We start from the raw sequence: 26,544 nt of genomic DNA, 5'->3' as shown, positions 1-26,544 counted from the left end.
ATAGTTGCATTTCAATGCAGCTAAGTATACACACTAGAAAATATCATCAGTGTGGAAACATTTTCCAAAGTACAGTCACATGTCTATAATCTCTCCTTCCCTCCCTTTCTCGACATCACAAACAGGGGGCCAGTTACTGTGGAGTATTTAATGATGATTGAAAAATCCAAGAATACTTTCCAACTGTTTTATTATCTAAAGCCTGGCTGGAAACTATAAACCCTAATAAAATATAAATCAACATTTGAACTGAGAAAAATAAAGTATGGAGCAGTCCATAAGTCCTGGCATGTCTTCCTGGCCGAGGAAAATTATGTTTCCTTCAGTCTGGCAAGTACGCAAATGAGAGAATTACTCTCTTTGAATCAGATTTGAAACGGAAGGCATATATGTGAAATATGTCTGGCTTAAATCACAAGCCTGTTAAAGGACAGGTAAAACAGTTTTCTCTTGCTATCAAACCTTGTGAACAGGTTCAAACCAAATAAAAAACATTCACAGGTAAAATCTGCTGAAGCACAATTCCGTTTTATTACTAAATATCTAGTCTCCGCCTCCGTCATTCATTTGCACCACGTCCCCGCATGACTTGTCCTGAATATCTGCTGCATAGAACTGTTCAGTGTCTTGAACAAACTCATGACAAGACTCAAGATGGATTCTCATTGGCTGTCAGCATTGTCACTCACTGAAATGTAGACTTAACTCCGGCAGGACGCGGTCGAATCAGGTTTATTCTTATATTTAATAAGGCTTATTACAGGTTATTAAGCCTGCAATTATATCAGAAATTATCCGTAGACTACTGAGCAATTGTTGGAAATCACATTTTAAATCAGGTGTTTCCCCATGGGTGAGGAACTGTGGCGTACGACCTATGATTGGTGCTGGCATGTGGCATCTAATATCTTGATGTGTCACTGTGTGTTGGTACAGAGAGCCGCGTGGTACCTCGCTAATATTCTGTGGACCGTCTAATATCTTGATGTGTGTTTGACAAGTGTCACTGTGTGTCGGTACAGAAAGCTGCGTGGTACCTCAGACGCCACAGACAGGAAGTGGAGCTGCTTCTGATCGGCAGTGACATCATGGGCAGTCAATTCACCGAAGGGGTGAGTCTACATCATGTGGATTATTTGAGCGCTAATTCAGTCCCTTTAGGGGTCAAGGGGGGCGGGGTGCAGATTCAGGTCATTGAGGTGTCCTGCCCACGGACGCCTTCACCGTGCCTGTGCTGTGGATGTGTGGACGTTGGGCATCAAACACAGCATCGTTTGAATGGGAGTCTTTTCTTGCCCTCTGGGGGGGCTAGGGTCAGGGGGGTATCATAACTATATGGCATGTTAAGCCCTTTGAGACTGTACCTGTGTTTAAGGGCTATACAAATACGATCAAATTGAATTGAGTCGAACCACAACGTACTATCCAGCCTACTTGTAGAGAGCACTATGGTTAAGGTGACGCTGTTCAACGGATTACAATTTTGATGTCAATTTGGGATTTGGGATTTGAGTTTAGTATCATTTGGGATTTCATTTTGGATTTCAATGTTCTTTCAAAGGAAGGCCATTACTATCAGAAACAGAACTATTGTGTCAACTGGGCTGACAAGCATCAAACGGACACAGGCACAATAGTTCTGTTTCCATCAGCCATGTATTCTGGCTTATTCCAGGAAGGGTAACAGGTGTTTGGCACGTCCGTTGTGATGGCTGTCTTCTCAGCTAATGCTGCCACCTGCTGGTTGCAAAAGGAGCATAGATTATAAAGTACAACACATTTGATGCTAATATTCAGAAGATATGGTATATAGGTGAATAATATGTTTTCAAATTTGTCAAATTTGGACTGCTGTTTAAGGGAAAGCAAAGCTGAAAGCTAAGCTAAGTTTGAATTAATTTATTAATTTATTAATTTATTAAAACATTATTTTTAATTCCTTACAGCAATACTGGAGCAGCACAGGAGGAAGAGAAGATTCAAACAGGTATAAGAGGAGAAAGCATGATCGATCCAATACTGACTGACAAGTTCAATAGTAACAATTATTCCGGTTTTCCCAGGATTCCGTCTGGTACAGACGGCTGGATGGATTACGTTCCCATCTCCGAGAAAAAGAACGTCACAGAGTCTCCGCCACAACCAATCAGAGAAGGTAAAATTCAAACCCCTGTCTTCAAACAGCAGTTTAGGGGATTACCGTTTTCATTCCGTTCTTTACTCTTCATTTATTCATAAGGAGGTGATATTTGGCTCCAATCACATGTTGTGATTGACATGTGTGATGCCTACAGACATGCTAGACATGCACTGATGCCCCAGCAGGCACTATGCTTCCAGCATGGGAAGAGGAACATGACGGTGAAACACTGTCAGTGAAAATCCTTCACTTACCAGACACTATTATCTCAAGAAAATCAGTTTTTCTTAACATTGAGAAACATGTGATTTTTGAGCAGTCGGAGGAGATGTGTCTTGCTCAAGGGTGCTGACAGGTGGATTGTGGGCATTGGGATTTAAACACCCTAACCACTGGATAGACGGTGCTGGCCTGTTTCTTCGACACCAGTTCACAAACCCACAGCGCCCACAGGCCCCGGTAAAACATTAGCTCCAGTACACACAGGGAAGGAGGTCCACGTAGAATTCCTCTGCAAAGCACGGATTGCTTACAGTGCGAAGGTTAAGAAGTCTTTGTGTTGTGTACTGGTAGAATAGTTTGCTGAGGGGGCGTGAACACACAAAGCAACTCTTGTTTTTTTTTTGTTTTTAATGTGCCATCTAAAGCCACATTAACATTAACATTAACAACAAAAAATTCATGAACTCAAATCACTTTTTATTTCAAAACTCCTGGGCTTAGTGGGCATTTAAAATGTGCGTCAATTCCGAGGCTTTTATCTTAAACAATACAAACAAAACCCATCAGCTTCATTCACTTCATGGTTTCCCACAGCTCACAGTGAATACAAGGGCGCTCTGTCTGTGTGCCTTCATCTGCCTAGGTGGTCCCTTGGTGTACGACAGCGTGCAGCTGGTGCAGAACTCAGTGGCCCTGAATGGAACCCAGAGAGTGCTGCTGGATGATGTCATCAGCGTGGAGGAGTGCTCTGACCTCAAACAACTGGCTCAAGTGAGAACCCGCCCTGGCTTGAATCGCTGTTGTGCGTGCGTGCGTGCGTGCGTGCGTGCGTGCGTGCGTGCGTGCGTGCGTGCGTGCGTGCGTGCGTGCGTGCGTGCGTGCGTGCGTGCGTGCGTGCGTGCGTGCGTGCGTGCGTGCGTGCGTGCGTGCGTGCGTGCGTGCGTGCGTGCGTGCGTGCGTGCGTGCGTGTGTGTGTGATACTGAAGTTATTTAATGAAATGCAAATGTACAGTATGGTGTACAGTGCATACCCTAATGTGTAACATGTGATGTCCATGCTTGTATACCATGGCTGGTAGATCTTCTATATATATATATATATATACCGTGGCAATGTAGTGCGTGGGTTCCCTGTTGATTGTACATGTGTTTCCTCCAGGCTGTGACCATGGCGGGGGACGGCTACAGGGGGAAGATGTCTCCTCACACTCCTAATGAGAGATTTGAAGGAGCCACCGTCCTCAAGACCCTGCTGGTAGGCGGACCGATAATACGATTCCTAACCCGGCGCATATTAAAGATTTGCTCATTTTATGCTCTCTAATTATATACTGCGTATACTGTGTATTCACTTAGCACACCCTTTCATACAAAGCGACATATTTAAGATAATATCAAATGCAGCAAGTACAGGACAGTGGAATAAAAGATGTTGTTACGTGTCAACAACTACAATTACAACTACAAAAAATAAATAGAAAATATGTCTAGTAGATACATTATAGAGGACATTGGGCATCAAACCAATGCCTTTTTGGGGGTAGCCCTTTTCTGCCCTTATTTTCAGGAGTTATTTGATAATGTCTCGTCAATGTCAGACGATCCAAAAGACTACCGTTCGCTTCAACAATGGACAGAATGTAGTAAGTACGGTCGTATGGAGGTCCGTGTGTTTATCGGCGATGACCTTTCCCCTCCCCGCAGTACGGCTTCGAGGGCAGAGTGCCTCTCAAGAGCGCACGTCTCTTCTACGACGTCAGCGAGAGAGCCAGACACATCATCCAGTCCTACTTCCTGCTCAACTCCACCCTGCACTTCTCCTACACACACCTGGTGTGTAGGACCGCCATTACAGGTGAGCCTCGCACCCACACGTGCACTTAGACGCACACACACACACACACACACACACGGACGTACGTACGCTCACTAACTGACACACAATCACATAAAGACAAACATAGACACACACACACGTAGAAACTCACTTACTCACTCACAAAGACATAGACTTACACACACACACACACACACACACACACACACACACACACACACACACACACAGACGCAAACACAGACGCACACATATTGAGACAAACACACATTGACATTTTGATACCGTCATTGTTCTTCTGCCGGGTGGTTCCTTGTCCACTTCCACGTGCTCTTTTTAAATGGTTTAATCGTGTCTCAAATGAAAGATCTCACATAGGTATGTTTGCGTGCTTCCACAGGCCAGCAGGACCACAGGAATGACCTGAGCCACCCTATCCACGCCGATAACTGCCTGCTGGACCCGGAGGCCAATGAGTGCTGGAAGGAGCCACCGGCCTACACCTACAGAGACTACAGGTTCCCACTCAGCCTCCCATCTCCTGAACATGAATATGAATACACGTGTATATATGATACACTATCTACAGCAGGGGTCGCCAAACCTTTTCAGTTGCCAGAGCCATAACAAAATGTTATAACTTGAAGTTGTTTAAAGGAGAGCCGAAGAAGAGTTGAAATTAGACGTGATCATTTTGGCTGGAAAGAATGATACCTTGTCGTATCTCCTTTTCTGGCGTCTCATTATCTACTCTGATTGTAGATTAGGATATAATGGTAAATAGATTTTGACCTGGATTTAGCTTTCTATCCCAGAATTGCAGGTCTATTTTCAGCTTTTTTCTTCAGCCATATGCGATCACTGAAGAAGCCAAATGTGGCTCTTGCTATAGGTTCCAGATCTACAGGCTTCAGTTAACTCTTTAAAAAAAAAACCCTGAACATGATGTTGAAACCATGACTTACGTCTCAATCCTTTCTTCATTGTCCCCAGTGCACTGCTGTACCTCAACGGAGACTTTGAGGGCGGAGAATTCATTTTCACTGAAATGGATGCCAAAACTGTCACGGTAGGTTTGTTTTTGGGGTGGGGAACTGTGTTTTTTTGGAAATAGGAAGTGACCTCTGGTGGTATTAGTTAAAACAAAGCAGTCAGTCACTAGTTAAAATAAAGAAACAATTATACAAACCTTGAGTTCTGGCTATTTTTGCGACTGTACAGTACTAGGAATATTTTGCTCCAGATTGCCTTGTTCCATTCTCTTTCAATGTGGTTTTGCTTGCTCTGATTGTTCCCAGTGTGACTTGTTGTCACTGTGGATGACTGCCGTGGATAAATGCTTAGTGACGATGTCAATGACTTATCCTCCCCCATCCAGGCGTCTGTGAAGCCAAAGTGTGGCCGCATGGTGGGCTTCTCGTCGGGAGGGGAGAACCCGCATGGAGTGAAGGCCGTCACTAGGGGGCAGCGGTGCGCAGTGGCACTGTGGTTCACCCTGGATCCGCTCTTCAGAGAACTGGTAAAAGGCTTCCCCTCAGCCACCGCCTCGGTCGTTCTTGTTATACGTGTTGCTATACATGTGCCTTTGCTGTTTATTTTCTACAGACTATCGGTTATCATTCATCCATTAGAAGGGAACAAGCCTTCGAAGGGCTTTTTTTCGTGATTCTACCCACGAGTGAATTTTCCTCATTCGTGTGCTCGGTGGAGTTTAAATATTTCAACCTCGGCGTGAAATCCGTCAGCGTTGAGCTTCTCAGCGTCACTCACGCCCTGAAGTCCTGATTGAATCACCAAGGCGTCATCCAGACTCGGCTTCTGTTGAAGTCGGCACAATTCACCGAGTTGTGTGCGCCTGTAAGACAATTATGTACAAAGAGATGATAATAAAACTGACTTGACCACATAAAAAGTGTGTGAGACTTGGTGGGACAGAATATGTATTCCTCATTGGTACTTCATTTGTGTCCTTTGAAATATTAAAAAATAAAACCTTTGAAATATTACTAGAATATTATATTCTAATGGAAAAAATGTTGTTGTTGTTTCTTCGCTCTGACAGACCAAAAACGACATTTTTGGTCTGTCAGAGCGCATGAAAAAAGCTTTTGAGTTTTTCGAGTTCCAAGTGCAGGGTTGTTATTTTACAAGAGTTTCACCAGTCTCCGTATAACGTTAACAAGGAGTCTTCCTGGCCGGGAACACTCCTTGTTAACGTATTACGTAACTCCTTGTTAAATTACGTTAACAAGGAGTGTTCCTGGCCAGGATCACTCCTTGTTAACATAATACGGAGACACACAAAACACTTGTAGCCCTTGTATAGAGAGTTCTATGTATCCTGCAGTCCACTCACACTAAAGTTCGACTTGTATCATGAAAATGTTTTTGTTTTCTATCTTTCTACCCAATTGTAATTCCATCCCCCGGCTTGGTTGTTGTTGATTATTTCAGGAGCGGTTGCAGGCAGACGAGGTGGTTCAGGACTTGGACAGCAAGTTTGCAGGGCATCAGGGCCTCAACATTAACCCGAAAGATGAACTGTAGCCGCGGACAACCCACCCGACACCTCCACCTCTACCACCACCACCACTCCTACTTCACACTCTCCAATCTATTTGAATTTATTTATTTGATACCTTTTTCTGGATCGGAACAATTTCTATTTTTGTACTGTGTGAAGTGCGAGGTGAATTAATATTAATATTGTTGTTTCTGTCGTGTCGTCAAGGGCTGTGGTTTACCTCGACTCCGCCTAGGATTCTGTTACCACACAGCCAGAACTTTGGCCCTTCCTTTCAATGTCCGTCCGTCTCGTGATGACAAGAGAGACTTCTTTGGGTCGATGGGTTGGTGGAGAGGGGATTCTGACATTAACAACAACTGTCTGTACCTGTCATTTTATTGCACTGTGAATAAGGGAAGAATGGCGTTTAACCAAGTTTTATTATAGGATGTCAAGTGTTTGACGTTGAGGTTCTGAGCAATATATTTTTTGGAATATATTGGAAAGAGTATTTATCAGTATCATATTATTAGAGAAAACACATATTTAAAGTAGAGATGAAAACCCTTGCAAGATACCACGTCGATACAAAATTGGATATTGCGCAATATCTTGAATAGTGCATTAGAAAGAGCTACTTTATGGCTACCAGGATCTTGGGTTGACATACTGTTTCAGAATTCTAATTTGTTAAGATTTAGGAAAATCTCATAACAAAGAAGACGCACAAGCCGATTTGTAAAAACATTAAAAAGTCCTTTGAGAATTTAATATTTATGAAACTAGTGATTGTCTTAAGTCAGTAATGAATTGATCTGTTACTTACTAATACATACAATGTCTGCTTTTAACTTGCTAATGAGAGACTAACTTTCTCCCCTCATGACAAACAAAGTACACATTTTTTTGAGTTTACAAATTTGCAAATGCTGTGTTCATGTGTGATTTATTAATGTTTTGTTTTTTATGATAGACAGCTGCATTTGCATTTGTCGTGATTGAATCTTAGTCCCTTTTGTTATAAAAGTGATCCATTGTTCCTGTTTGAAGGAATGTTTATTTTTTGGGAGGCATGCGTTTTCTTTCCTGAACATTCTGAGTATTGTTGTGATACGTACATGCACTATTTGCTCAATGGCTACAAACCATTTTCACTGATTCCATCCGCTAACCAGCGGTCTAATCGGTCTGAAAGTATTTGTTTATGCATCATGGTTTGATAACTTCTGATTAGAGAGGATTGTCAATCTTCTTTGTCTCCCTAATATTTAAGTATAAAATGCTGTATCAAATTGTGTGTGTGTGTGTATATTAAAAATGTTTAATTATAATTATCTTACCGTTCCTTTCATTCTTTGTTTCACCAGCATAATATTTTGCTTGCAATAATTTGTTTTTCCACACATAAAGATGTAACTTTGCTTTAGATGATAATTGTTTGCCTACAATCATATCATATTTGAAAGAACAAAAACATATCCCGAATGCTTCCAAATGATTATCAATATAACATTATATGTATTTTTGTATAATTTATTTTATGTTTGACTGTGCTATACTCTATTAGGCAGCACATGATGTTAGGCCTACATGATTCCAGCAACAGACTCAAAGTGTGCGTGTGCGACTGTGCTCGCATGTGTGTGAGAGACACAGTGGGAGTCCCTCATTTCGAAACTGTGGACTTTCTATTTCTGGGGAAACAAAGACTACAGCTGCAACAGATCTGTCTCTACTGGACCTGTGAAGAACAGCTCTGTGTTTTGTACTTGGTGAGTTACAATTATTTCCCTCTGTCAACTTGTGAAGAGTTCAATATATTCAGATATATAAGTAGCCTATAGTTATGTTGAAGGAACAACATGAACTCATGTTTCCTTTTTGAGCGTCAAATGTATAAAGTAAAGGCATAATGGGGGTGAGTTGTTTGCAATCTACAACCTCACTGCGAGACGCTGCAAAATTCGACACACTACACCTTTAATGTTAATAACCAACAGTAAAAGTCGGCTGTTGTATTTTCAGTTCGATCATCCTTCAGAGAGATGCCGGGAGGACTTCTCTTCCTTGCCTGTGTCCTTCTCCTAGTCAACCTGTCTCATTGTGGTGGGTGAGCACTAGCTAACAGATATCAGCATGTTGGCTTTTGCAAGTACTGAGTCAGTCAACATGGGTAAATGATAGGTGCATCACAAACACGGTTTTAAACGTGTTTGTGTTATACCTTGTGTAGATATGACTTTGTGCGTGTGGTAATTTCAGCTCATGAATTTTGGGACTGATATGCTGCTTTTCTATGCTGGGACTAGTATCTATAGCTGGTACATAGCTGATTGGTTCAAGATACATGTAGTGTGGGCTAGATCAGTAAATTAGATTAGATTAACATTTGTTACACTTGATTTACTGTTACACATAATTAATTGGAGCCTTAAAATTGTATATTAATATATAATCTGTTGAAGTATCTGTTAAAGTTTAGTTATTTTCCAATATAAATTAATTAATTTAAAAAAAAAAAAATTTCTGTTAGATATTGATAGATTGTACAGGCAGACCAGTGTTTATTCTGCCAGGTTAACACAACAGTAGTTGTGGTCGGTTTGCCCTCTAATCTTTAAATCAACATCAACCTAGATAATAAATGACCAATACATATAACTAATACATCTTTTTCTCTCTATATATCTTACATCTCTATATATCTTTTCTCTCATTTACCTTTCTTTTAATAGTGTGTTTGTCGTTGACATGTGTTTGAGATGCCAAGTGAAATTCAATGTATAAATCAGATCAGTTGTACCCCCCAACATTTATCAAGACTGTAGGCTACTCCTAAAAGTTGCCAAGTTCGCATGAGGTAGGTATATCCCCTACTTAATCAAACCTACTATGAGAGGGGTGAGACTTATGGAGGCATAAAGGAATAATGCTGCAGCACAAAGACTGAATATAAGGTTTTGGATAGATGTCAAGTGGGACTCGCCATAGAGTTTCTCTGTACCTTTTCATATGAAAGTGATCATGAATGACACAAAAGATGTTTCGGGGCCTATGGCCTACATCCATGGTCCACAATCCTGTAAGCACCCTTGAGCAAGATGCCTAGCCCCTACCTGTGCATTAATGTCACGTATTCTCACTGTAAATCACTTTGGACAAATGCATCGGCTGAAAGACTAAATAGTTACCATAAATCACCACTGCAGGGTTACAAAATGGTGACATGAGGCTGGCTGGAGGCAAGGGCTCTCACGAGGGCCGGGTGGAGCTCTATTTCGAAGGAGTGTGGGGGACTGTGTGTGATGACAACTGGGACATAAAGGAAGCCATAGTGGTGTGTCGCAACCTGAACTTCCCCAGCGCCAGACAAGCTGTTGAAGGAGGAGTGTATGGGCCAGGTATACAGTACATGTTGGAATATCCTGTTTTTGTTGTTTCTGTGTGTTTTTTTATGTAAAGGGCTTCATAACTTATTTACAATATTATTATTTTGTGTCATTTAGATAAAACAATATATTTCAACATATATGATCCAATTATTAGACAATGATATATATATATATATATATATATATATCATCGTTATATTATGAATTATTAGATAATGATATATATATATATATATATATATATATATATATATATATATATATATATATATCATCGTCTAATAATTGATCATATATGTTGAAATATATTGTTAATATATTTATACAGTGTATAAATATATATACATATACAGTATATAGGTCTAACCTAATTAACCATGCAAGTTAGTGTGTTAATTCTTTGTTATGGCCTAGGGCAAGGTCCGATCTATTTGGATAATATGAATTGTCTTGGGGAGGAGAGAGACCTCACCCAGTGTGAATCCCCCGGCTTGGGAATATCAGACTGCAAACACGCGGAAGATGCAGGGGTTGTCTGTGCCATTGGTAAGATTAGTCTTATTTTTGTTTCTGTGTGTGAGTGAGTGAGTGCATGAGTGAGTGAGTGAGTGAGTGAGTGAGTGAGTGAGTGAGTGAGTGAGTGCATGCGTGCGTGCGTGTGTGAAAAGGGTCAACTATCAACCTCCCATACAAAACCTACAAATCAGAAATGGAGAATACATGAAATATTCTATGGTGAATATTCATGTACTTAGACAAATAACCAATATTTGAAAACAATTCTTACAGCCTCTACAAAGGAACCCTTTGAATTATTCGTGGAGCACAGCACGACAATCTCTGGGTTCCTGGGCCAGCTGTTTGACAGTGGCCGTGACTGTGATCTGATCTTGTCTGTGGTGGTTGAAAACAACACCGTGGAGACCATCTGTGCACACAAACTGATTCTCTCTCTAGTGCCCAGGTGGTCCTCCCAGGCCAACCTCAGCATTGAGGTCAGCTCCAAGTGCCAACCTCATGTTCCGTACTTTATCAGGTAAAAAGAACACCATTGTAGGAATTTGACACCCTCCTCTTCAGGGGTATGTGTGTGTGTGACCTGGTTGAGAATGACATGGTTGATTGAACCTTTCAGGTATCTGTACACCGGACAGATAAACATCACCATGAACTCTTCCCACTGCATTCACAAGATGGCTTCCGAGTGGGGCTTAAAGGCGCTTCAGGAAGAGGTGGGAAAACTGTTGACCCTGCTGCTCCCAGAAGATGCAACCTTCCAAAGTCAGTCATCCTTGTTTGATTACGCAGTCAGCATGGATGATGGAGCTCTGCAGAAGTCCTGCCTTCGCTACATGGCCTGGAACTGTGAGGCGCTGGTCGCGTCCCCAGCGTGGACCGGTCTGTCTGTCCATGCTATCAAGAGTCTCCTTTCTCGCACAGACCTGACGGTGCCCAGTGAGTACTTTGTCATCAAGGCTCTGGAGAGGTGGGAGAAAGCCCAAGGGAAAGGATCGGTGTCAGGGGACCAGTTTGACCTGTTGAAGCTCATACGGTTCCCCATGGTCTCAGCTGAGGATTTGAACCGGCTCCAAGGTCCACGTTACCAGGCAGGGAAGTTAGAGGGTTTTCGGTTCAACGCCTTGACCATTGGTGATCTGTTTGGCGAGCTCATGAGCAATTGGAAGTCCTACATTCCCAGGATCTACACCGGCAAACCTTGGAGTTACACCTTCTCATCGCTGGAGGTGTCCAACTTCAAAAAAACGGGATTATATTCAAATGGGTTTTACAATAATAACGAACTCACCTTCACATTCCGCACACCGGTACACAACAGTGCCTTATTTGCGCTCTTCGGCGAGATGCAATGGTACACACGGTTGTTCGTTAAAAGTGAGGAATGTTCCTACAGCAGCACGAGGGTCTGCCCTGCCGCCAAGCTGTCGTCGGAGAACAGCAACAGTGCTCTGCCTGAGGTGTATAAAAAGGGGATTGTTTACAAGAACAAAATAGTTATGCGGTGCAATGGCCAGTATGTCTCCCACATTCAGGACTTATATCGGCAGGAGGTCACCACGGTCCCAGCGAACCACGGTTCAGGCCAGGTCTACCCATGCAGCTCAGATGAATATTCCTACACTATGGTGATCCGTCCTAAGTACAGTACAGGGTTGAACTACACTGAGGTTGAAGATGAATGAGGAATTTAAGTAATTTGAGTAAACATTCAATTAATAGGGTTACTAGTAGGGTACTCAATTAATAGGGTACTCCTTCGAATAAGGAGTAAACATTACACAAAAGTGTTGCAGTTAAGTGTAAGTATGATTGCTATGTTTAATAGACACTTTATCTCTACCGGAATGCTGCATATGGTGGTATATAAATGTTTCACCGATGTAATAAGAATAAGAATACACATTAAAATAATACTAATACAAATAAATGCTCAATGCGTTCTTGATTTCTGTCCAAAAAAAATGGTGCAGGTATGGAATCCCTGTGGTTATCTAGTATATTATATTCGATTGGAACTAGATCTTCGTCCAAATTGGGAAATTAATGTAGCTACCGGCAGCACAAATAGGAATAGTTACACTTGAAAAATCAATGAGTATCTGTCTCCACAAAAATAACATGCAAATCTTGAATGCTGGCTATTCCTATCACTAGCAAACTAATGGTCTACATTAGGCCTACATGTCGGTCAGTCCCTTCGGCTTGTCAGAGAGCTGACTGATCTCCTAAGGTCACAAAGCTGACAGGTTGTGACAAGCAAAGGAAAACAGAAGCTGAAAAACTTGGATTTCATAGACGTGCTTGGCAAATACAATACTATTTGCATCTTTTAAAATGTTTTTTGGTTTGTTTTTATTAATGTAGTGATTTAACAAAGCACGACACAATAAACTGTACTTTTGTTGTTGGACCAAAATTAAACATGATTCAACAAAGACCGCTACAAGAGAAACAGAAATGCATCTCTGGTGCTGCTGCTCTTCTGTACTGCAGTTCACCGCCAGACCTCACGAAGGCGACAAACTTTTTAACATGATGCGAAGGAACCGGCGCCGGAAGTTTATGCTGGCTAGGAATACATCGCTACATGACTACTTACCCGAGAGCTAGGTATGGTCCTCTATTGTCAATGAAAACCACCGCTTATGTGGGAATAAATCAAGGAAAACATTTCCAAAATTAAACGGAATAGCAGATAACTCCATGGTTCGCTTTGACTGAAAACCGCTGTTCTTATGTGTCGTTACGCCGCTACAACCCCCGCTATAGACCGCCGTATCCCTCGCTACGGACCCTCACCTGTTATAAACACCGGTATACCATGTTGACCAGACCTCATTGAAAACCATTAGGACGTTTGTATAACTTTTGACAGGTGGCGTTGACAACATACGGTTATAGTCATGGCTACTGGAGCTGACGTGAGGGACATTCTGGAGTTGACAGGCGGGGACAATGATGCTCCCATCAGTAAGAAGGATTTCATCAACTCGGAAAAGGTAAGCTCTTCGTACAGTGTACATTCTAGTTGGCTCCTTGTGTTGGTTCTCTACTCGACAAAGCAAAATAAGAGAGAAACAGTAAAGATCATAATGGAATTATAATAGAAAACTCGCCCGTTTAGGGGTGTACAATCCGAATCATTGATCCCGAATTTGTCAACTGTGTAATGGCCGGGGGGGTATTGTTGTGATAAGAGGGTGGTCAAGTTCTCCCAGTAATGTGTGAGTACGTTTGTATCCCCCACCTGTACATTTTAAGTTAGGCTCAAGTGCTTAGCCATGGTACAGACTATTTTTGGCAAATGTGGCAATTATGTGGCAAACACTTTTAATCATCACCCACAGAAAAAAGCCAAGAAGACAACAGAAGCGCTGACCTTCAAGAGACCAGAGGGGATGCACCGGGAGGTCTATGCCCTGCTCTATTCAGATAAAAAGTAGGATTTCCTTTTTGGGATCTCAATGTTTTTTCCTATTCCTCCCAACTGTCACCGTGTCGGCCCCGTTACTTCTAGTTATGATCAGTTAGTTATTCTTCCTTATTATCATTTTTGTGTTTGTCTAGAGATGCGCCGCCTTTGTTGCCTAGCGATACAACTCAGGGCTACAGGACCGTTAAGGCCAAGTTGGGTTGTAAAAAGGTGCGTCCCTGGAAATGGATGCCCTTCACGAACCCTGCCCGCAAAGATGGAGCCATATTCCATCACTGGAGACGCACGGCAGAGGAGGGCAAAGACTATCCTTTCGCACGTTTCAACAAGGTAAGGAAGGAGCAGGCTTTATTTTTTTCTCATGGCTTGTAACTTTATCATGAATGCCAATGCTAAATTGCAGGTTCAAAGATAGAGCAGCAATGGGGATATATCGGCAAGGAAAACATTTCTGACAGAAAATCCATGACATGACCAAATATAAATATCCAAAATGGCTTAGCAAACGTTTTTTTCAGTCCAAATAAACAATAAGAAGAATTCATGCAATCAGCAGAATGCGCATTTCCAAACGCATTTGCAGCATTTCTGTTGTAACCATGCATATTGAACATTTTCAAACGAACTAGCAATATATTCAGACTGAGGTCTGTTTTTACATGCATGAACAGAATTCTCCCTACAGATGTTCACCATCTTCTCCACTCCCCGTGTCCTCTGCTCTAGACGGTGCAGGTGCCGGTGTACTCGGAGCAGGAGTATCAGTTGTACCTCCATGACGACGGCTGGACCAAAGCGGAGACGGACCACCTCTTTGACCTGTGCAAGCGCTTCGACCTGCGCTTTGTGGTGGTCCACGACCGCTACGACCACCAGCAGTACAGGGTGAATACATACGCCCACGCACATTAACCACGGCTGCACCGCCACACAGGCACCGCCACGATATTCCACTAATACATTTTCCTTGACATTGCTCCCTTATCTCTTGCAGAAGCGCTCGGTGGAAGACCTGAAAGAGCGATACTATTGCATTTGCGGCAAGCTGACCAAGGTGCGCGCAGCATCAGGGGCGGAGCCAAAGATCTACATATTTGACGCTGGCCACGAGAGGCGCAGGAAAGAACAGCTGGATAAGCTGTTCAACCGCACACCTGAGCAGGTCAGTGGAGGGGCTGTACTAGGGATCGACCCATAATGATTTTTTTAGGGCCGATACCGATTTTTTTTTTATCAGCCTTAGCCGATGACCGATACGCCGATACAGATTTTCTTGAGCCGATATTTGAAGCCGATGCTGCTTTTTCTCCCTCAACTTACATCATAAAAATGACACAATGATGATAACAAATGTTACAAGTCTCAATTTAAAAAAGGAACATTTATTGAACTGTCTGTAAATCATGCCGGAGAAAAAAATAGACGAAATAGACACGTAAAAAACGCAAATATCGGCCGATAATATCGGCCGGCCGATATATCGGTCGATCACTAGGCTGTACCCTTAAAGTCAACTGGTGGAATCATTGTTCAGAGAGCCCCATCCGACAGGTTCTCTCAGTCGTACAATCTCGGGTTTTATTTTTAACGTGCGTTAATAATTACAGAATGAAGCATGATATAAATGCTTAACAGTAGGAATGTCATGACATTCATGAGAATTATCAAATTATTACAAGAGAACTAATGCTTCACAAGGAGACAGAGCCCATTTCATGTTAGATCTAATAGAGAGACCAACATTTACAAAAACAGTCGGCCGATGCCACAACAGTGATTGCATGCATCACAAGGATGTAAATCCAAAGATTCATTGCATATTGATTTTGTCAAACAGAGTTAAAGTTTGAAATATATCGGAACTTTATGCTCCTTAATGGGACAGTCTGCGCTGGGACTAGTGATGTTCGATTTAAAACTGAAACGACAACTCGGGGAGAAAGAGATGGAATCCCCGGTCCGATTCCAGCAGGTCACATTGTGGCTTTAGCGGCCGCACACTCACACCTCTGAGTTTACCTTTTGCATCCAATTTTAGATCGCTCTATTACAGAGAGTGAACATTTTCTGAACATCCGTGTGTTATTTTTCTTCTAAAGTCATGGTTGGATTCAGCCTATGGATCCATTGTGCCTGGCACTTTGTTCCGTGAGCCGGTTAGCGTAATTGTGAATGTCAAATAATCAACTTACCTGGTGACTGGGGAGTCTACTTGGAACATTCTGAGCTGGGTACACCTCTAGGCAATAGTACCTTTTTTATCACGTGTATAATAATGTGCCCTCCCCGTTCTCTGTTATCTTTTTAATAACGTGTTATTATACTGGAAGGCTAGGTTTTTAAAGGGGAGAGGATAGGCTTTTTCACTCCCAGTCTAAAGCTTTTGGGTTTGCTGTTCATTGTCCGCATCCTACCTTCTTTAAGCTAGATGTCCAACTCCCTATCTGCTCCCTCATGACTAAGGATGTATCTGAATTCACTGGAAGTCGCTTTGTAAACTTTAGTGTCAGCTAAATAATTGAATATCTGCTACAGTTTGGAAGCTGTCAAAGGATATACATTTTCATCTAAGTCTATGTTATTCTATTCAACCAACAATTCTGTGTCATGCTAATTCTTTTTCTACTACTGCTGTTGAGTTACATCCATGTCATGATGACCTCATATCACCTTTTACCGTGACAACATTTTCACATTGCACTCCTCCCATTCGACCTGCAGGTGGCGGAAGAGGAGTATCTGACCCAGGAGCTACGAAAGATCGAGGGCAGGAAGAAAGAGCGGGAAAAGAAGGCCCAGGACCTGCAGAAACTCATCAAGGCCGCAGACACCAACACAGAGCTGAGGCGTGCGGAGAAGAGGGTTTCTAAGAAGAAGCTCCCCCAGAAAAGAGAAACGGAGAAGCCGGTTTGTTAAACACACAACACAACACAACACGTCGGCCATGTTCCACTATTAGGGGTCGCTATCATTAGTGGGATTTTTTTTTTCATATCTGGTGAGGGGGTTTTAAAGAAGGTGTTTGTATGTTTGTATTGGCAAAGATCTTTATTTTAAATGTAAAAAATGTTTACTGTCTTGAAAAAATGTTTACTGTCACTATTACATCCTTTCCTATATCCTAAAAGAAATTAATACCAAATAACATAGTAAATAATTGTATGGATAGGTAGCTATTGCCTAATTATGGTTTTATGTATATGTCACATGTTTATTCCATTATATGGAATATTATTATTACATTCAAGTAAACAAAATGGTCATAATTCCTTATAAACCGTAACAAAATCCTTTAGCTACACTGATGCTTCAAGAGGTTGATAGACAATATCAGATATTCCTGGTTCAAAGGTAGAAACTCCAACCTTGACTGCTGATCCAAATCATTAAATAGATTTTGGTTAAGAATATAGCTGGTCCACCGACTCTCAATGAGAGATGAAGAGTCCCCTCCATGGTTTACTTGATGGTTTGAAAACGGTTTGAGATTGCGATGCAAAGAGTTCGATGTTCTAAACAGACGCCGACGGGTGTCAGCGAGAAACGCTGACACCCATTGAGTAGTGTACACCACATTCAATCTAGATTGACCTGAGATAGGTTCTTGTCTAGGCAGAATCTCCCACGCAGGTGTCGGAAAGTCACATGCTCATACGTCACCGGCCGTCCACCTATAAGCAGCAAGGGGATGTCTGATTTCTCGTAAAAAAAAATCCTAACACGCCGTTCTTGGCAATGCTGCGCCTACCTTTGGAATATTCTAAAATTCCTGACCCGTGCGATCCTTCAAATCGACTTAATTAGCGATATTATCCAAAGTATCGCTGACTTGTGCAACGCGGCCTCTGCTCTGCCCGTTCTCTGAGACGGTGGTCACCTGAACCCTGCAGGTGCGCCTGCACATCAAGTGGGGATCTCTCGTGAACTGCTTTCACTGCGTTGACTGCTTCTAATGAAGAGTGAGTGGGGGGGGCGCGGTGTGCCCTTCGTGATGAGGTTGTGGAGCCCTGTTATTTATCGTGTGTAAACCGGGCCGATGTAAGCACCGTGTTTGTAAGCGATTCATTGATCTTCTTATTCATCCCTTCATGCAGGCCGTTCCAGAGACGGCAGGCATCAAGTTCCCAGACTTCAAGTCTGCAGGTGTCACACTTCGCAGCCAGAGGGTAAGCATAGCTTGTTATTCATGAGAATGAGAAGCTGAGAGTTATAAGAACTAAGCACAACTGGGAAGAGGGGTGACCGTTGTGATGGTAGTGTTGTGTTCAGGATTATTCTTTCCCTTTTCTATTCCTGTACTGTTGTAAATGCAAGAATGTTTACATGAAAGTCCAACTCGCCTGAGGAGATTTTACACAGTGTCTTATTGATACACACTTTAGATTCGTACTTCGAACTTAACTTGTTCGTTTTTGGCTTCTTACAATTATACAAATAAAATATATTTATATCATTGAATGATGAGCCAGTTGAATGTAGTGCCATTTTGTTTGTTAGTTAATTTATTTTAAGAACCAGTCGTAATAGCACTAGCAAATAGCACACCCCTCGGTTTTGATGAATCATGTTAGCAAACGAGAGCGTTTGACCTGAGCTAGCTATCTCTCATTAGCGCTATGATGATGGATGCTGTTAGTGGCCGGCTAACACCGCTAAGGCCTAGCAGGGCGGCTTGATTCATCTCCAAGAGTGATGAGGAGCTGCCGCAGTCTCTATGGAAAATGCATTAGCATTAGCTAAAGGAGTAGCGTGATCCCGCGGCTAATCAGTCAGACATACTCCAGTGAATAAAGACATTTTGATCTGGCCCGCTGACGAGCATTTCATTTGAATTAAATGCATCGACGTGGAGGCGCTGATCGTAACATCCATAGCACCTAACTTAACGTGTGTGTGTGTGTGTGTGTGTGTGTGTGTTATGATTTTGGTTATTCTAGATGAAACTGCCTAGCTCTGTAGGCCAGAAGAAGATTAAAGCCATTGAGCAGATCCTGACGGAACAAGGAGTGGGTGAGTGCAAAAAATAACCCTGACGTGCGACCATGTCGCACAGAGAGGAACTACAATTCATTCATTCAAAACATTAATTACAAAAAGTAAGTGTAGCAGTGAAGCTTGCGATGTGGCCATGAAGTAAACTCTTACTGGTGTGCGTTTGCGCCGGCTGGTGTCCTGATGTCCATGCCCATCTGTTCCCCCTGCCCCCCCCCCCCCCCACCCCCCAGACCTCAACCCCATGACCACGGAGGAGATCGTGCAGATGTTCAACGAGCTGCGCAGCGACCTGGTGCTGGTCTACGAGCTGAAGCAGGCCCTCAGCAACTGTGAGTACGAGCAGCAGATGCTGCGGCACCGCTACGAGGCCCTGCTGAAGGCCGGCGGCGGTGGCGGCGGCGGCGGTGGCGGCGGCGGAAGCGGCGGTTTCCAGGGGGTCGTGACGGTCTCCACACCCCAGGCGGCGGAGCCCAACGTGGGCAACAGCAGCAGCGTCACGCCGTGCGCCCCGGGAGGAGAGGCCCAGGCCTGGCCCGGCATCATGGAGGACATCAAGTTGGAGGCCAAGGAGCAGATCATCGACGTGGTGGGCGCGCCACTCACCCCCAACTCGGTAAGGCCCCCTTTCAGCGAACGGCCCCTGCGTCGTCCTAACCCTCGCCTCACGGGCTCTTTAAGGGCTGTCTTTGGTTTTCACAATGCATTAATTAGTCATTCGCAACTCGGCTGTAAAAACCGTGTGTCGAGAAGAGGTTCGAGGTTCCAGGACTGGAGTCGGTAACTTGAACCACGTGTTGGTTGTTGTTTTATTTGCAAGCATTAAACATTAAAAATGAGCTGTGAGTCATTCCTCTCTCCGTCTCCACAGCGCAAGCGGAGAGAGTCGGCCTCCAGCTGCTCTTCGGTGAAGAAGATGAAGAAACCTTGATGATGAAGATGAAAGCGCCTCCACACACACATGCACACACACACACACACACACACACACACGCACGCACACGCGAGGGACGACGTGTCACCGGGTTTCATCACTGACTTAACGTCCACACGGCGTCCTGCACGGACACACGCGGCTATATCCACTCCTCTAAGTAACTAACTAACTAACTGGGCTCGCTCCATACAAGCAGCACGCACACACACACACACGTGGGCACAGAGGCGGATATACACACGGTGTCACCCGCTCGCTATGGAGACAAAGGCTACAACCGAGTGACATTCCATTTCATTACCCCTCCCTCGGTGGGGCCCCCGGTCGGCACTCTGGCCCTCAGATGAGGCCCAGATCAACTGTAAATTGCCGGGCCAAGCTAATAGGGCCACGGGGAAGGAGTGGGAGCCGACTGGGTAATTGAAATGACTTGAAATGAAAAGCAGAAAGTGTGTGTGTGTGTGTGGGAGAGCGCGGGGAACCTTAAGCTGTCGGTTTAGTTCAGAGGGTTTTCTTTTTAGGGTAATCATGCCATGCTGTTTACTGGCGGCGGGCTGACTTTTCTGTTTAACCCGTGCTACCTTCACGCTGGCATCTCATCTGACATCTCTCTCTCTCTCTCTCTCTCTCTCTCTCTCTCTCTCTCTCTCTCTCTCTCTCTCTCTCTCTCTCTCTCTCTCTCTCTCTCTCTCTCTCTCTCTCTCTCTCTCTCTCTCTGTAGATGATGTGACTATTTTGTTTCTGTGTGATACGTTTATTTTGTAAAGGGAATGGGGCCCGGGGTTCGCTTCAGGCCTGTGTCCTTAAGCAACCTTGAAGAAGCCTTTTTCAAACATTTAATAAACCTTGTGTTTTTTTTTTCTATATCTTGGTGGGATTTACGTCACAGCAAATTGCCCGTGTCCTTCCCGCCCTCCTCTGTGTTGTCCACACACTCAGACTTGAGGTCTTGACTGGAAAACAATTAGTGTTGAAACTATATTTGCTGTGGAAATTGTGAGTTCATGACATTTCTACCTTGGCTGTCGTCCCCTTTAAGTGACAGCTAATGACTTCATTAATATGATAATTAAGCTGTGATCATTCTTAGATTGCCACCGCCATGGAAACTTCATTTGGTTTCTTCCCTCGCATAATATTGCTAATTGCATGTCAATTATGTCATTTAGCCTACTTAGACATTAATTTCTATGCAAATGTTATATAGCGTGGTGTGGAGGACTGCTGTAATGCACAGGGATGGGGCTTCAGTTTTCTCACGTATTACCTGAGCAAACTGAACTCTTCCAAGAACAACTTACAAAAAATACAGTTCTGACAATTTATACCAAAGGGTCATTTTCTAAAGCATTCAAATAATGGCCCAGTGTAACTGGTTGGGTATTGATTATCGAAATGGCTGTTTGATATTCAGTCTCAACTATATACATTTTCTCCCTTGGAAATTGTTCCCCTAAACCTCTTCATCCTCTATGGTATGAGACCCGTTGTAACCCTCTCCATCTCCGTTAGAGGGGCCCTGACATTTCCCCCGCGAGAGAGAGAGAGAGAGACACACACACACACACACACACACACACACACACACACACACACACACACACACACACACACACACACACACACACACACACACACACACACACACACACTCTCAATCAGTGCTGGCGGTAGGCTAGCATTCCCATCACCACCTGACTTCCTGGTTGTACAGCTCTAATAACTATCGCTACGGATACCAGAGTAAACCTATATCCACACACTCTATAAGCCATCGGCTTGAGAGGAGGAAGGAGTAAACATGAGGAGAAAATGGATTCTCTGTGTCTATATTTCATGTTGAAAATTGGCTTGTAAATCCAGCCGGTTTGATCTATGGAACCCGTCATTGCTTGGAAAAACCTCCGTAAATGTGTAATTTCTCCCTTGACGGAACACAGCCAAAGGGGCTATCTTTCTTTTCTGTACTCCGCCTCCTCTCTCTGTTCTTTGATTTTTTTTTTGGTAGATCTTTCCCAGGCCGGTCTTGGATTAATGTTAGGCCTCCCTTCCTCCCTCTCTCTTTCTCTCTCAACCACGCTCCCTTGAAATCTGCGCTTCATCAAGGCTTGTCCATTTATCAAAAATAAGGCATCTCCCTCTTTCTCCCCGTTTCCGTCTCCGACCCACACCCTCAAGTTATATGGCAGGTACCGTGTAAGATGGGCTTCAAGAAGGTGGAGGTTATTAATAAAAAAGGTCTAAATTGAAAATGAGTAGGCGTGGATGCATCACCAGTCATGTGTGAATGATAAAGACCTCCACCACAACCACCACCCCACCTCCTCCGCCCACCACCCCACCTCCATTTGGGGGCAGCAAGCTCCTTCCGTCCTGGGAGAGGATAGTACGAGGAGGGGGGGGGACGGACGGTGTGGGGTGTCGTTTTTTGGCGGCACTGATGTGAAAAGCATGATGCAGAACGCCACATAGAGAGTGTCTTATAGGCTGGTTGTGATGGCACAGAGATGATGGGGGGGGGGGGGCGGGGGGTCTACTATCTCTTTATCAAGCCCCGATGCCTTAATCTCGGGTCCTAAGAGGTGTGATGGCTGTTTATCATAATTGAACTGTGTCCTGGCTAATCACGGACATACGTCTCTGTCACCAGGCCCGCGCGGGCCGGCAACACCGGCCGCCAGTGATTGAGAACGCGTTTAAGAGGAATGATGCGTGGAGCGCAGGACGTAGCGGGGAAGTCGAGGCGGGGGCGCGCTAGAGCCCTGCTCAAATACAGCTCCCCCCCCACCTCGGGGGGGGGAGCGTCTGATCTGACGTTGATTGGGTTGTTGATGTGTTTCCAACCCCACGTCTGGAGGCGTCGTCTGGTATCGGCTACGATCGTAGATTACTTTTAGGGAAAAATATCTTGTGTACGAGGAACCAATTTCACGGGGCGAGACGGGGTGGGAGGGTTTGGTTTTGAACTCAACCCCGCCGCTGAGTGAGCTGCGGCTGTTTTTGAGCTAGGCGCCCTGTTGTTTGAGCAGCCCCCGGTTCCTATCCCGACTGTCATCGTCGTCTCGGTGTTTTCACTCTTCATCTCTTCTGTGTGTGTTTGACTTTGACTTTCATCTCTTCTCCACAATCTGTGTCAACCCCTCCCCCCCCGCCCCTCCCCCATCACCTTTAGGGAGAAAAGTTTTAATCATTGTGCAGCATCAAACTCCTGTACCCCCCCCCCGGGACGCTCCACAAAAGTACCACCAAAAAAAAGGGATAGGAATAGGAAACGTGCAATGTTGAGACCGGGACATCGCAAATGCCCCAAGGGCTGGACAGTGGAAGTCATTTCCAGTGGATTTTTTGGCCTACAATGCAAACCCAATCACGTTGGTGAGCAGTGCTTACAGCTAGGCATTAACCCGAGTGTCCAGGCCTCATCCCCTAGAGACGGAAGGAGTGAGCAGAGCGGAGTGGAGTGCAGAGGAGAGTCTGCTACTAAATCTGGACTTTCCTGCCTCTGGAAGTGTGTCCGGTATTGGGAGATCTTCACGAGTGTGGCTGGGACACTTTGAGCAGGCAAAGCCACAGTGATTTGTTTGTGATTCGGAAACTCACCAACGCACAAAATTGCTTTATTAAGCTGGCTTTGTTAATACCGACCGGGTTCATAACTATCTCGCAATTTAAAGCCTTTTCCAAATTTGAGAAATACAGTATAAATATAGATACTGTAGAAGAAATGGGAAAATACACTGTAAAAGAGCTCTGGGGCTTAATTTATTGGTCACACGCGGTAACATTGTGGACGTGACTCCCATTTAACGGGGATAAAAGGTGGCTATACCTGCAGGGAACAGGTGCTCCGAAGAACATCTTCATCGACCGGAGTCGCCGTCCCCCCGTGTGTGTATGTAAATGAGGGTGGGAGGAAGTGGGGAAATATTAAAAGAGAGGGGACGGAGGCACTCCGGGCATCCAGAGTGTGTGAGCCATTTGGGGCGAGACATCCGATTGGCCGCTGACTAGACCCAGGCTAGATGGACGGACTCCATTCAGTTTGAAGCGACGTGAAACACAGAAACACAGGGGGGGCTAATTTGATTTGTCGGTGTGAGATAGAGAGGCTCTCCGATGCTACCTGACAAGAGAGTTAGCCCAGGCGGGCAAGTACAGAAAATGTCTTTTCAATTGTAATTCTTCCAAGGAAAAAAAATCCAATTTACCATGCGGATCCACAGCTGTCACAGCGGGAGAATTAAACATTACCCATAATTCACTGGGGTTCCCGGGCAGGTCAGGGGGACGGCGGGCGGGCGACGGTAACGCCACTCTGGGGTGCAATAACAAGTTGATTTTAACCCCTCTGACCCCTATCACCGCGGCCGCCTTGGGGAGGGGGTGGGGGTGGGGGGGGGGGGGGAGGGGAAACGCCAGGTGGCTTTGCCCCCCCCCCCCCCCCGCTCTGCTAGCAGTGATGGGGTTGGGTACGCACTACTCAACTTCCCCCTGTACATGGACCTCGCAACTCATCACTCCAATTCCTACCTTTCACAGAAACAGTTTGTGTGTGTGTGTGTGTGTGGGGGGGGGGGGGCCTGTGTGTGTGTGTGTGTGTGTGTTGGTGGGGGGGGGGGGGGGGGGGGGGGCGGTGATATGTCAGCATAAATGCAATGTTTTCCAGCCCACTGGATCGCTTCCTGTAAAAGCTCCATAGGGTGGTGTTGGTTGGCGGGTGGGTTTGGGGGGGGTTGTGGTGGGTCGGGAGGGGGGGGGGGGGGTGGGGGGGGGGCGGTGATGCTGTGGCAGCCAGTGTCCCAGTGTCATCACCCAACGGTGAGCTGACTGCTGCGCCTGGCTGGCCGGCCACCGCCAGAGCCTCAATTACCTGACTGACGTTTCATTAACGCCTGCAGCTGATCCCGTGGCGGGGAGGCAGTGGGGCGCACAGCGGGAGCAGAGAGAGAGAGAGAGAGAGAGAGAGTGAGAGAGAGAGGGGAAGAGAGAGAGACGGAGATAGAGATAGAGAGAGAAAGAGAGAGAGACTCGCGCATTACATTCTTAGGCGCTGTCAGTGTCACAGGCCTGAGTGCAGCCCCACAGCCACTCATTACCTCCTAGTCATTTAGCACATGGTCGTATGGAGGGGGGACGCCAGACACTAAAATAGAGCTGCCGGGTGTTATCCAGAGACTCTGGTGCTGGGCCACATTATCCACACATACCTGGGTACCCCCCGAACCTTGTCAGTGTGTGTCTGTGGGAGATGCGGTGGTATAAGGACTGACGCCTGGCCGTGTCTATATGAGGACATCCCGTTATGGAACGTCACTGTTGTTTATGGCCTGTGGTTTGTATTTTTTTTTGTTAGTGTGGCCCCCCCCCTTCCCTGGATGTCAAGACCTAAGTGTAGTTCAGTTTTTCATGCGTGATCGCACAGTAAAAATGTTGCTTAAATTACACTCTTTTTTTTACTAGAAAATGCAAAAATTGCAGACTTTCTGGAATTAGCACTGGGCTGTCATTTTACAACTGCTCTGTGTGTTAGTGTGAGTGTGTCTGTGTCTGTTCCATGTGTATGTGTTTGTCTGTGTACATAGGTTTGTGTATGAGTGTGGCTGTGTACAATTGTTTGTGTGTGTGTGTGTGTGTGTGTGTGTGTGTGTGCGCATGTTTCCGTACTTGCTTGTGTGTGTGTGTGTGTGTGTGTGTGTGTGTGTGTTGCCTGTCTGTGTGGCCTCTCTGGGGGGGTTAGTGCTGTCCATGACAGAGATGATCCAGGGGGGAGCTGAGCGGGGGGGGGGCGGGGGGGGGCTTAGTGAGACCCTGGCCTGAGCTCCTCCACCAGGCCAATGCTTGGCTGCCTCCCCCTTTTTCCATTTGTCACCCTGGGCCAGTAAGACCCGCGGAGAGATTAGGGCAGAGCAGAGACACTGGGGGGGAGTAGCAGGAATAAGAGGATCAGTTAAGCTATAAACACAAGACAAGTTTGTGTCTCTCAGCCAGTCTGGCACATCGGTGGACAGTAATGACTGGGGAAAGTTCACTGTGTGCTGTGTGCCGAGTGGCTCCCCGCGCTCTTTCCCCTGGCCCCTCGTTCTGGACCGCATGTCCGTCGGGGGGGGATGAGGGACAAGCGGGGTTGTCAGTTTGCTCAGAGCAAGCCGCTTTAATGCAAGGCGCGGCTATGATAAAGGAGGGCAGCCCAACTCTGGGCCATTAAACAAAAGGGAGTGCGCCGTTATTAACCCGCTGTGACCCGAGCCTAACGAACTGTGACCCCGGCGCGGAGGAAGCCCGTTTGAACAATAATTAGAAACCCGCGGTATGAGGGAACATTAGTCAAATCCTGAGAGCTTCTTCATTTCCATATTTTTGAATATTCTACTTAATTATGCAAAGAGCGCCGCAGAGGTAGACGGGAAGTTTCGGGCCGGGCCTCATAAAGGCCTTATTAAGAGTGGAGGGGATTAATGACGTTTAATGCGGGGGCAATCAAACATTTAATGCAAAGGCTCTCCTGCAGGCAAACAGTGTTTAAATGAGTCAATTAGACATTCATTATCTGCAGGTCTGCGAGAGGT

At 45.0% G+C, this 26,544-nt stretch overlaps 3 protein-coding genes across 3 annotated transcripts in view; all 3 read left to right on the top strand.

Moving 5' to 3' along the window:
• Nucleotides 1-7,862, top strand: part of p3h2 (prolyl 3-hydroxylase 2) — a 49,145-nt gene extending 41,283 nt beyond the window's left edge. The window contains exons 6-15 of the mRNA XM_084472516.1: nucleotides 1,023-1,112; nucleotides 1,947-1,987; nucleotides 2,064-2,155; nucleotides 3,006-3,133; nucleotides 3,522-3,617; nucleotides 4,067-4,217; nucleotides 4,600-4,717; nucleotides 5,193-5,268; nucleotides 5,578-5,718; nucleotides 6,654-7,862. Coding sequence (XP_084328642.1) covers nucleotides 1,023-1,112; nucleotides 1,947-1,987; nucleotides 2,064-2,155; nucleotides 3,006-3,133; nucleotides 3,522-3,617; nucleotides 4,067-4,217; nucleotides 4,600-4,717; nucleotides 5,193-5,268; nucleotides 5,578-5,718; nucleotides 6,654-6,746 — 1,026 coding nt within the window. The 3' untranslated portion in view covers nucleotides 6,747-7,862. The remainder of the gene's footprint in view (nucleotides 1-1,022; nucleotides 1,113-1,946; nucleotides 1,988-2,063; nucleotides 2,156-3,005; nucleotides 3,134-3,521; nucleotides 3,618-4,066; nucleotides 4,218-4,599; nucleotides 4,718-5,192; nucleotides 5,269-5,577; nucleotides 5,719-6,653) is intronic.
• A 541-nt stretch (nucleotides 7,863-8,403) lies between these two features.
• On the top strand, nucleotides 8,404-12,559 carry LOC311353003 (galectin-3-binding protein B-like). The gene is made up of 6 exons (XM_084472842.1): nucleotides 8,404-8,477; nucleotides 8,731-8,811; nucleotides 9,915-10,106; nucleotides 10,512-10,643; nucleotides 10,887-11,133; nucleotides 11,233-12,559. The coding sequence occupies exons 2-6, from the start codon at nucleotides 8,751-8,753 to the stop codon at nucleotides 12,296-12,298; spliced, it is 1,698 nt and encodes a 565-aa protein (XP_084328968.1). The 5' UTR covers nucleotides 8,404-8,477; nucleotides 8,731-8,750; the 3' UTR covers nucleotides 12,299-12,559.
• A 629-nt stretch (nucleotides 12,560-13,188) lies between these two features.
• On the top strand, nucleotides 13,189-20,845 carry dmap1 (DNA methyltransferase 1 associated protein 1). The gene is made up of 11 exons (XM_084472884.1): nucleotides 13,189-13,226; nucleotides 13,492-13,615; nucleotides 13,964-14,055; nucleotides 14,184-14,379; nucleotides 14,776-14,934; nucleotides 15,044-15,211; nucleotides 16,771-16,956; nucleotides 18,144-18,215; nucleotides 18,987-19,059; nucleotides 19,275-19,657; nucleotides 19,913-20,845. The coding sequence occupies exons 2-11, from the start codon at nucleotides 13,520-13,522 to the stop codon at nucleotides 19,970-19,972; spliced, it is 1,485 nt and encodes a 494-aa protein (XP_084329010.1). The 5' UTR covers nucleotides 13,189-13,226; nucleotides 13,492-13,519; the 3' UTR covers nucleotides 19,973-20,845.
• The last annotated feature ends 5,699 nt before the right edge of the window (nucleotides 20,846-26,544 follow it).

This window comes from Micromesistius poutassou, assembly GCF_964030765.1.
Source record: "Micromesistius poutassou genome assembly, chromosome: 9".
Classification (NCBI taxonomy): domain Eukaryota; kingdom Metazoa; phylum Chordata; class Actinopteri; order Gadiformes; family Gadidae; genus Micromesistius; species Micromesistius poutassou.
The sequence above is the reverse complement of the archived record's forward strand: the minus strand, read 5'-3'. Positions and strand labels throughout refer to the sequence as shown.

Coding starts and splice junctions, on each gene's coding strand:
- LOC311353003 (XM_084472842.1), top strand. CDS start 8,751: ATGCCGGGAGGACTTCTCTTCCTTGCCTGTGTCCTTCTCCTAGTCAAC. Junction 8,812..9,914: donor AGTCAACCTGTCTCATTGTG/GTGGGTGAGCAC, acceptor TCACCACTGCAG/GGTTACAAAATGGTGACATG. Junction 10,644..10,886: donor AGGGGTTGTCTGTGCCATTG/GTAAGATTAGTC, acceptor CAATTCTTACAG/CCTCTACAAAGGAACCCTTT.
- dmap1 (XM_084472884.1), top strand. CDS start 13,520: ATGGCTACTGGAGCTGACGTGAGGGACATTCTGGAGTTGACAGGCGGG. Junction 14,056..14,183: donor CTGCTCTATTCAGATAAAAA/GTAGGATTTCCT, acceptor GTGTTTGTCTAG/AGATGCGCCGCCTTTGTTGC. Junction 16,957..18,143: donor AAAGAGAAACGGAGAAGCCG/GTTTGTTAAACA, acceptor CCCTTCATGCAG/GCCGTTCCAGAGACGGCAGG.